The following is an 11,072-nucleotide window of genomic DNA, read 5'->3' as shown; positions in this document are numbered from 1 at the left end:
ATCCAAGATTTTAAGTCAGTGGATGCAAATTATAACAAATAAAATCAATGAGTTCAATTATATAAATATAAATAAAATAAAATATAAAAATATAAAATTTTATTTACAAATTTAATCAATTTTAAAAAATGAAGGAATGCAAATGCACACCCGATTAGTGCAAAGAAAACAGCGATCAGTTGATCACAAGGGACTGGGGTTTTGAGAAATTGAGGATTGGCATGCCCATTGTATGGTTTCATTTCAGGTTATAAGGAAGAATATAATGGATGCACACAATGAAGACCTAACTTTTCGAAGTTGCGAAAACAAAGGATGCTTTTGCTAGGATTGAAGCGAGAATCTTGAGTTGCAACAACGCATTGTGTGGTGTCAAAGCATGCTTCTTCCACTTGACCATGATTTGGCAACCTTAATTATCTTACCGTCTCTTCTATTTTTTTAAAAAATTATTCTTTAACTTCTCTTATAAAAGTTAAAACCATTTATATAATACAATTATCTCACATGCCTCCACACAACTACATTTAAATAAGATTTTATAAATGAGTAAATTGATAGTATTTTAATGGCATTGTACTGATATATATTTCACATTTTATTTAAAATTAATTGATGTGATAAAGTCTATATTTTAAATTTTTAATAAATGTTAATTATTATTTTTAAAATTCATAAAAAATGTTATGATAAAAAATAAAAGTATAATCGAAATGAACTAAAACATAACAACTTAAGATCCATCATATCACTTTAGTTATAAAAAATCTGAATAAGTTAGTATTATAGGTTTAGTTATTAATTTGGTCCCAAATTATTTTAAATGATTCAATTTGGTTTGAAAGTTTTTTAAATATTTAATTTGATCCTCAAATTTTTTAAAATGAATTGATTTGGTCTTTGAATTTTTAGAATTTTAGTGTAATATTTATTATTAATTGATTTAATTATCCATTTGGTTCTCAAATTATTTTAAATGGATCAATTTGAATAATTGGTACAAGTATTAATCATGACTCAGAGTGGTTACTAAAATTACAATCAGAGTAGTATAATTGAATATTAGATAGATATATATTTATAATGTTGGTAAAAGAGAGATTGTTCAGAGGAAATAAAGAAAATATAATTACATGTAAAATGAAAATTATTGATTAATTCAATTATACTCACTATTTTATATGCCTGATTTAAAAAATAAAATATAAAAAAGGATATATAATAAGTTGGAGAGTTAATAAGATAAAAAATAAATACACTTGCTAAAGTTAAATCAACAACACACAATAATAATAATAATAATAATAATAATAATAATAATAATAATAATAATAACAAAATTAATTAATTAATTAAATACAAAAAGAGAAAGTAGGAAAACTTTTCAATTTTCATTGCACTATCCACGTGATTTGTCTCCCGTGTGAATCTCAGCATTAAAGTTGGTATAGGAAACATCAATTATGGGATTGACATACAAATAGATAATTTTTTATATAATTACTCACTATTGTATATGTCTGATTTAAAAAATAAAACATCAAAAAGGATATATAATAAGTTGGAAAGTTAATAAGATAAAAAATAAACACACTTGTTAAAACAAACAACACGAAATGGCAGTTTCATGTTTCTCAATGTTGAAGAAAGATATAGAGTTGTGCTTGAGTTCAACAAAATCTAAGAGCTTCTACCTATGTATTAAAACAAAAAGATAAGTACAAAACGGCAGCTACACTTGTTGCCGTAGCCATGCTTGTAGTTGCCATGATAATATCCCTATAACAACAAAATCCCAAAAATAAAAAGCTTCATTAGGAAAGGATTCACAAAGTAAAACACTGATGCAATTTCCAAATATAAATCAACTTCAAATCCTTTATTTTCTATTTATTGGTGAACAAATCAAAAGAAACAAACCAAAACAATATTTTTCATAGGGATCATTAACTATGGAATGCAAATTACTATAAAAGAACATAACAAAGCAAAAATGATCAAAACAGGATGAAAAATTTTGGGCTTTTCTAGTTCGGTCAAAAGGAAATTCCCTTGTTGCCATTTAAAACGTCAATGCATTCCATTGATCATTTTAAAAAATAAAAGAATAAAAATCATATGAATTAAGAGAACAAATAAAAAATTAATAGCAACCTGAAGAACATGAAGACATAGCAAAACCCAAAACTTAAGATCACCAAATCAATGCGGGAAAAAAGGATAAAAATAAAGAAAACTCTAAATGAGGAAAGAAGGAACCTGAATAATGTGAATCAAGGACATACACCCTGCAATGAACTTGAATAGACTGATGCAGAAAAAATCTGAAAAAAAAAGTGCATTAGCAATATAACAATGTTTTTCATAGGGATCATTAACTATGGAATGCAAATTACGATAAAAGAACATAACAAAGCAAAAAATGATCAAAACATAAAATGTCAATTCATTCCATTGATCATTTAAAAAAATAGAAGAATAACAATCATATGAATTAAGAGAACAAATAAAAAATTAATAGCAACCTGAAGAACATGGAGACATAGCAAAACCCAAAACTTAAGACCACCAAATCAATGCGGGAAAAAAGGATAAAAATAAAGAAAACTCTAAATGAGGAAAGAATGAATTTGAATAATGTGAATCAAGGACATACACCCTGCAATGAACTTGAATAGACTGATACAGAAAAAATCTGGAAAAAAAAAGTGCATTAGCAATATAACAATGTTTTTCATAGGGATCATTAACTATGGAATGCAAATTACGATAAAAGAACATAACAAAGCAAAAAATGATCAAAACATAAAATGTCAATTCATTTCATTGATCATTTTTAAAAGAATAGAAGAATAACAATCATATGAATTAAGAGAACAAATAAAAAATTAATAGCAACTTGAAGAACATGAAGACACAGGTAAATGATTAATTAAATTTATGATAAAAATAAGAAGGAAAAAACAATAACCTACCAATAATATTTCAAAAAGACAAATAAATTACAAAATCTATAACATGCAGATACAATTGATGGAGTGGTCACTTCTAATGAATAGAAGAGAATTACTTGTTAATTTGCATATCATTTTCTAATAGAGATGGTTTAAGGGGCCAAAGTGTTCTTTGAATTGAGGAATCCCGCTGCAAGAATACAAATGGTTGTACTCATTTATCATCTAAAGAAGTGTAAAATAGACCCAAAAGAAGACAATTCACCCAATTACCTCAAAGCTCCTTCCTTCACTATATGTTTGATGTAATGTTCCTGCATAAGCAACCATAACATATTGAGCAGACACATCAACCAAAGAAATATAATGTAAGTAAAATCATCTCAATCATATATATCCAAGATTTTCAATTAACTTTGACTTAAATAAACTGAAGGACCACCAAATTTTATAACTCAACTCTATAGCAAGGTGCAATCTCACTTTTCCGAATTTGTAATCCATTCCTCATTTTTGGGGGAAGGCTAACCTCTTCTCTACAGCCTACCAGGTCCATATAACCAAACCAAATTCTTAGAATAGCAAGAGATATATTACAAAAAATATTACCTTTCTTGTTTTTGGTAACCAAACCAAATTCTTATAGTAGCAAGCCTAATTTTAAAAATATATTTTCAAGAGAGTAAGCAAAAAGAAGAAAGATTCATCGCAAGTTCATATCCATCAAGGCATAACAATCTCAACATATGCAGTGAGCTTAAACACATTTAGAATGTTTACACATACATATAGTCATTTTCTTGGTAACACCCGTGCATATGTTGATAGTAGTTATGAATTTTTAAGATTAAAAACTAAAACTTCATTTAGGCATTTCATCAAACACATAACTTACAACCCATGTGGGGAAGATGACAAAAAAATTAGCCCGGAAACATAAAAAAGGAACCAAAAACAGAGTTGAAAAATCAGTAAGAAAAAATAACTATTATTAAAAAGAAACCATGCATAACAACAAACAAAATTAGAACCTTCCAAATAAAAACAAATAGTAATGAAACAAACATGCATAACAGCAAAAGAGGAAAAAACGTGCCTGTTGGATGCTTCTTCGTCGATAGCCCGGCAAAATAAAAAGAAACCAAAAATAAAATTGAAAAATAAATAAGAAAAAATAATTATTATTAAGAAGAAAATATGCATAACAACAAATAAAATTAAAACCTTCCAAATAGAAGCAAACATGCATAACAGTAAAAAGGGGAAAAACTTTCCTGTTGGATGCTTTTTCATTGATAGCCCGGGAAAATTAAAAGGAACCTCATTTTTGGGGGAAGGCTAACCTCTTCTCTACAGCCTACCAGGTCCATATAACCAAACCAAATTCTTACAACAGCAAGAGATATATTACAAAAAATATTACCTTTCTTGTTTTTGGTAACCAAACCAAATTCTTATAGCAGCAAGCTTAATTTTAAAAATGATATATTTTCAAGAGAGTAAGCAAAAAGAAGAAAGATCATCGCAAGCTCATATCCATCAAGGCATAACAATCTCAACATATGCAGTGAGCTTAAACACATTTAGAATGTTTCCACATACATATAGTCATTTTCTTGGTAACACCCGTGCATATATTCATAGTAGTTATGAATTTTTAAGATTAAAAACTAAAACTTCATTTAGGCATTTCATCAAACATATAACTTACAACCCATATCGGGAAGATGACGAAAAAATTAGTCCGAGAAAATAAAAAAGGAACCAAAAACAGAGTTGAAAAATCAGTAAGAAAAAATAACTATTATTAAGAAGAGAACATGCATAACAACAAACAAAATTAGAACCTTGCAAATAAAAACAAATAGTAATGAAACAAACATGCATAACAGCAAAAGAGGAAAAAACGTGCTTGTTGGATGCTTTTTTGTCGATAGCTCGGCAAAATAAAAAGGAACTAAAAACAAAATTGAAAAATCAGTAAAAAAAAAAAACTATTATTAAGAAGAAAACATACATAACAACAAATGAAATTAAAGCCTTCCAAATAGAAGCAAATATCAATGAAACAAACATGCATAACAGGAAAAAGGGAAAAACCTTTGCGAGAAACAGGAACGTTCCGGTAATAGGAACTTGCGTGAATGATCCTAACACTGATTTTCATGTTGGGTCGAGACCAATTGTAAGCGATTGAATGCGAAATACCATTGAGCCACAGACACCCTAATCCAAATAAAAATCGCAAAAAACACAAAAAGATATTAAGAGGTGCAGAGCTTGCATGCAAATCTAGATAATTAAGAACTGAGGAAAATGCATAAAAACTCATAGAATTTCCTCTAAAAGTCTGAACAAAATAAAAAAATATGAGTTTTAGGGAAAAACAACAACGAAGCATAAAAAAAACACAAAAAAATCAGACAAAAAACAATGATAGATTAACGATTAGAGATTGGCGATAAGCAAAAGGGGCTTACACGATCAGTATGTATATCCTTTGTAACCTTTGATGGCTTCACGAATCTCTTTCCTGCGGAGGAAAACGATGACAAATTATTGAAAGAGATAGAAGGAAGGGAAAAAAAGAGAGGAGAAGAGACATGCACAACCTCACATATTGTATTGCAAAAAGTGGGTGGCTTCAGCATTTCGGGGAAATTTCAGTTTCCAAAAAAAAAAGAGAAAAGAGAAAGAGATAAATAGAGGATGATACGTGGAGTTGGCAGCAAAAAAAAAAAGTTCATAGGAAGACACATGACAGTGAGGTGTCACAAAATCAAAGCAAAGCGGAGGGCTATAAAATGACCAAAAAACAAAAAAAAATGGACAGGTGTCAAGCTCTCGGCTATGGATATTTTGACCAAAAAAACAAAATTTTGGACAGCTGTCAACCTCTTAGCCATGGGTATTTCAATATTTTTCATTTACTTCTCTTTTACTATATAGATATTGATATTATGTTAAAAAAATGATTTAATTTAATTTTCAAATTTTTAGAATGATTGATTTAATTTTCAAATTCTTGAATCATATTATAGATGCTTATCTTTCTATTTAACAAAATTATCTTCATCTAATTTTCACATGATTATGACACTACTTCCAATGCTTCTAACAACATAACAAAAATAGCATAATCCGAAAAGGAAAACATATGTCAACGCAATTAGTAGCCAAACCTTAATTTACCATTGAACTTGGTGGGTACGAATTTTGAAACAAAATCATATCAACGAAAATTGAACGCAAAAGGAAGGATCTAAATATCTTTGCTAACAACCTTTTACTACCAACGTCCATTTATAACAGTTGTATAAACATACCCTTAATAGTAGATATGTTTGAAATTTTTAGGTTAGTCCAGAATTTGTTTAATGAATGTTAGCAATAAGTATTTTTAGGATACTTACTAAATTTTTTTTAAAAAAGTGGAATATTTTCTTTTTAATTTTTACTGTAATATATATATGTTTTCATCAAATACTTTTAACATTTTAATTAGTGTTTTTGTTGGAAAATCAACGCTGACAAAATTATTCACGCTAACAAAGGGATCGTGATAACACAACAAAGATTACACTGTAGAAAAATAATAATAAATACAATAATCTATCGTGATTCGACACCTCTTGTCTACGTCCACAGAATTCTCAAAAAGTATTTCATCATCACAAAAATGATTACAAGATTATAACGCATCCCAAATTATGTATCACTCTACAAACTTGAGTATCTCACTCATCAGTTACAAAAAATGATAGAACTCTCACATAAAGATATTTTTTTTGAACGAACTAACTTTGTTTCACAATCTTTCTTCTCACACACTCTTTCTTCGTGTGTTTTATTTTTTTACTAATTCTTTTTTATTTATAATGAATATTATCACCAACTATAATAAATAAGTTTTCATGAAAATTAAAATAAAAACAAATTTCAATACATGCATTCAACTAAAATTTATATAATAAAATATAATTTTTCACTTTATATTTAAGTTACATAAACTTTAGAGATAAAAATTTAATTTTAAATATCCATTCCCCGTATCTTTTGGTTGAAATTCTACCATCTTTAATAATGTTGTTAGTAGATAAATTATTTTGACCAACAATTTTTTTATAATAATTGTGCCTCGTAACTTGTGAGGTTGATGAGTTAAGGGATTCACGTGGTACTATTGAGAATCACGTTCATGTTGTACACAAATTAGTACTAGCTGACAAAAATTCCCTACCACACTCGTCTTTTTCCCAATCAAACTGCCGTCAACTCCTTTTCTTCTTTTTAGCCTTCTTTTTCTCTGAATCTATGCTCTCTCTTTACTTTACTACCAACTGTACAAGGTATATCGTCTCCTACCCTTTTCACCGTACGCACCAAATCTCAACTATTAGATTATCATCAACCAATCCTAACTTTTTTTTTAGTAATTGATAGATAATTTTACTTTTTAAATATATTGTATTTGATTTCTGATTTATTCATATAAAAATTATTTATTAAGAGAAGTTAACTTGAGAAATTAGTCTTTGATTTTTTGGTAAGAAATATTTCATGTTAAAAAACAAAAAAGAAAATAATTTTCTTCCACGTTAGCTAAGGGTCTGATTGCTTGGAGAAAAAAAAACAGAAAATGAACAAAATCAACAATAAAATAGAATGAGATTTATATTTTTACATTTTATTTCAATTTAAAATTTTCATTTTACTTTCATTTCATTTTTTTTTCATTCCCATCCAGATTCAAGTATTAAAACTTTTTTAGTCAGCACCGACATCATCACCACTGTTTAAGTCTTGATTGGTTCTCAATAATTGGATTTATCACATCTCATTATCTCAACCGTGTTTAACTACGCGCCAAGCCATGCAATTATTAAGTACGGCCATGGAAAATAGTTTGTACCACCAAACCGTGCTCAATTATGCAATTTTGGCACCAATTCTATTAGTACGCATGGCAATTATTTTATCCTATATTACGTTCCATAAGTGCATGTGCTCCCATCATAATTAAAGGCTTTCTACAAGAGAAAGAGAACAAAATCGAGGATATATCAACTTATCAATTAACAGTTGTCATCATATATGATTCATTCGAAGAAATTAAAATGACATGAGAAATAGCTGCCAGCTATCACTTTTTTTCAAATTATTATTGACAATATATATTTCTGATCATATCAAATCATAGTTATGCTTGGATATACTGATATCATTATCATGGTGTCAAGCTTCTAATCAGATGATGCACTCTAGTAGTGGCTTCCGTTACTTTGGATCATCTTAATTAATTACATGAAATGAGGTTTCATCCCTTCTATATCCATAATAATGATCATAATAATATCAACAATAATACCGTCGACAAAATTTCTACAGTGAAACGGATTATTTTTTCTTCGTACAGAATATTTTCCTTTATATTGGAGGGGAAAAATGAAAGAGAAAATTGATTATTCAAATAATCACAGCCACAATCTCTTGCATAAAACATAGAGATATAAGCTAGGGGTGTTGTAGCTTGTCTGCTGCTGCATTCTAGATTTGGCTATGCTTGGGGTTGGTAAATTTGATTTTTGTACAGATTAATTTTAATTTAAATAAAATGAATTAATATTTTGGTACATACTATAGGTATTCTCAATCAAAAGACAATTTTGTTTGAATATAATTTAAAGCGACTAAACCATTGAAATACAGCAAAACATATAGATAAATGCACTTTTATTTACGTATAAACTTTGATAAAAAAAAAACTATCAATATTCAATATTAATTTCAAAGGTCCTTTGAAATGGATGGACACCCATTAGTTACAATAAGAGTTAAAAGAATTAAAGAATTTTGTCAAAGCTTAATTATAAAGGTAAAAAAAATTAACTAAATTAGAGTCCAATTCTAGAAATATTGTCACATTTTTACAACTTTAATTTCATCCCAAATTAAATACAACAGTTTGGAAAGCACAATGGAACCTAACATTTAATACTCATTATACATATATGTGTTGAAGTTTAAAAATTCAATACTTAGTGAGATTTCATTTTCTAGTGAGAATTAAATTTATAGTAGAAGTTTAGAGGGAAACTTGCATATAAACAAGGAATAATTTGTTATTCATAAATAAGTTGAATTGAAATGAAATATGATTTTTTTAGAGCTTTTATTTGTTTTGGACATAATTAAATTTGATCTTACGATAACAACTTGTGGTAATCAATATCATATAATTTAACACTCATCTTTTCATGATCACCAATTTTTTAGTGCGGCATTAAATCACTTACGAATTTTATCTATTTCACAAGTTATATATGAACATCAATTTGAATTGACTCAACATATTTAAGCTAGAGTCCCAACGGGCTAATGAATTATTACAGTCAATTTCTTAACAGTATGCTTTAGTCATTCTTATTGCCGTGTCAAGTGTCGAACTCAATGACATTTATTATCCATGCCAATGGATTAAATTCCTTTGTTCCTTATCAATTGACAAACGAACAAGAGATAAAATTGAGTCCTGCTATATTTTTCAAATTTAAGAAAATTAATTCACTTCAAAATAATTTAAGAATTAACTTGTCAACATTAAAATTTAGAACCCCTTTCATATACTGAAAAATAAAATGTTTTGCTTGCATGCAGTATACTGTATTAAATAATGAAAGAGGCCTCAAAGATGCAACGAGACGCAACGGACACGAGATGGTGATTGTCGGAGACGATGGTCTTTGTCGGAGAAGATGCTCTGTGTAGCTAGGGCGCCAAAGCAATAGTAAGTAGTCGAAAAAATGGAGAAAAGAAGTGATACGGCGTGCCAACGTAAGAGATAGTAAGAAGCACGTGCCGTAAACGTGATAGAATTTAGCATACAACGACGGGTCCTACCAAAGACCGTCTTTGAATGACAACAACAACAACCACCAGGGGGCCGCCACGTGTCTATACTAAACATACAACAACGGCTCTTCGGGTAAACCCGTCTTTGTATGTTAACGCATTAAATCATGTGCAATCCACGTGTACCACAAACAATACGAAGACGGGTGTTGCGGCAGGACCGTCTTTGATGACGTGTTTATACTGTAACCATACAAAGACGGGTGTTAGCCAAAAACCGTCTTTGTATTTTAACGCCTCCAATCACGTGGCCTACACGTGAAACCACCAACAATCCAAAGACGGGTATTTGGATAAAATCGTCTTTGGATTTTAAATCCTCAAATCACGTGGCTGCCACGTGAAAGTACTTTAAAAACAACGACGGTCTCACCAGTGAACCGTCTTTGTATACTCGTCGGCCCACTCACATGCTTGTCACATGCTACCATTTATGATACAAAGACGGTTCTTTCCAAAAAACCGTCTTTGTAACTTACCCAGCTAAATACGAATCGCCACAACAGCTGGATGTCTACGACGGGTAGCAGCAAACGTCGTCGTTCTGAAGCCCTTAATTACGGATATGCCACCGGTTGAGCTTCTACGACGTTTCTTTGAAACCGTCGTTGAATTGCTGACGTAGTAAGCTGCTTTTGTAGTAGTGAAACTTAACCCATGATAATGTTATACTCCTTTTGTCCGAAATAATTGTGGTTCTAAATTATTTTATACAAATTAAGAAAAATTTAAGAAAAAGTAATAAATAAATGAAAAAGAGTAATGCTTATACAAAAATAACCTTATATCATCATTAATTTATTTATAAATTTTATTAGTAATATTATAAGAAATATAAGTGAAAAAAATAATTAATATTATATTAAAAAATTAAAACAATAATTATTTTGGGATAAAAAAATTTCTCTTATATGACAATTATAATGAGATAGGGAAATATAAAACTCATGTGTCACAAGATAAGAGATATCAAGGTTAACTAATTCAATTTATTTGAGTTGAGTTACTGTGGGTTATTTAAAAAGTGAGTTAATTCAAGTTGATTAACTTTTCTTGTTAGACAAAAAAATACATATCCCAATTCAACTCACCACATATTACTGAGTTAAGTGGATTGATTGATGATATGATTCACCTATTTTAAAAATATATAAAAATACATAAAATATAAATATATAAAACCAATAACGTGCTAATTCATAATAA

At 29.0% G+C, this 11,072-nt stretch overlaps 1 protein-coding gene across 3 annotated transcripts; it reads right to left on the bottom strand.

Annotated features, from left to right (window-relative positions):
* Positions 1-1,597: 1,597 nt before the first annotated feature.
* On the bottom strand, positions 1,598-6,067 carry LOC113001455 (uncharacterized). 3 transcript variants are annotated; one of them, XR_005891168.1, is made up of 7 exons: positions 5,567-6,067; positions 5,435-5,487; positions 3,415-5,180; positions 3,228-3,268; positions 3,071-3,144; positions 2,260-2,324; positions 1,598-1,779 (listed from the first exon to the last, which is right to left on the bottom strand). XR_005891168.1 is itself a non-coding variant. In XM_026128268.2 (7 exons), exons 3-7 carry the CDS (start codon positions 5,119-5,121, stop codon positions 1,733-1,735), a joined length of 294 nt encoding a protein of 97 aa, XP_025984053.1. In that variant the 5' UTR covers positions 5,122-5,180; positions 5,435-5,487; positions 5,567-6,057; the 3' UTR covers positions 1,598-1,732. The 3 variants fall into 3 exon arrangements, 2 of the variants coding, with proteins under 2 accessions (XP_025984053.1, XP_040870850.1); XM_026128268.2 differs by having other exon boundaries at positions 5,055-5,180; positions 5,567-6,057; XM_041014916.1 differs by lacking the exon at positions 1,598-1,779 and having other exon boundaries at positions 1,787-2,324; positions 5,055-5,180; positions 5,435-6,067.
* Positions 6,068-11,072: the final 5,005 nt, after the last annotated feature.

This window comes from Glycine max, chromosome 4 (assembly GCF_000004515.6).
Source record: "Glycine max cultivar Williams 82 chromosome 4, Glycine_max_v4.0, whole genome shotgun sequence".
NCBI classification, from domain to species: Eukaryota; Viridiplantae; Streptophyta; class Magnoliopsida; order Fabales; family Fabaceae; genus Glycine; species Glycine max.
Note: the sequence above shows the minus strand (reverse complement) of the source record. Positions and strands in the feature narration are given on the sequence as shown.

Excerpts from the sequence above, each read along its gene's own strand:
- LOC113001455 (XM_041014916.1), bottom strand. The coding sequence starts at position 5,121 with ATGAAAATCAGTGTTAGGATCATTCACGCAAGTTCCTATTACCGGAAC. Across the intron at positions 3,145-3,227 it reads GTGAAGGAAGGAGCTTTGAG|CGGGATTCCTCAATTCAAAG; the intron begins GTAATTGGGTGA and ends GTATTCTTGCAG. Across the intron at positions 2,325-3,070 it reads AATGATATGCAAATTAACAA|ATTTTTTCTGCATCAGTCTA; the intron begins GTAATTCTCTTC and ends TTTTTTTTTCAG.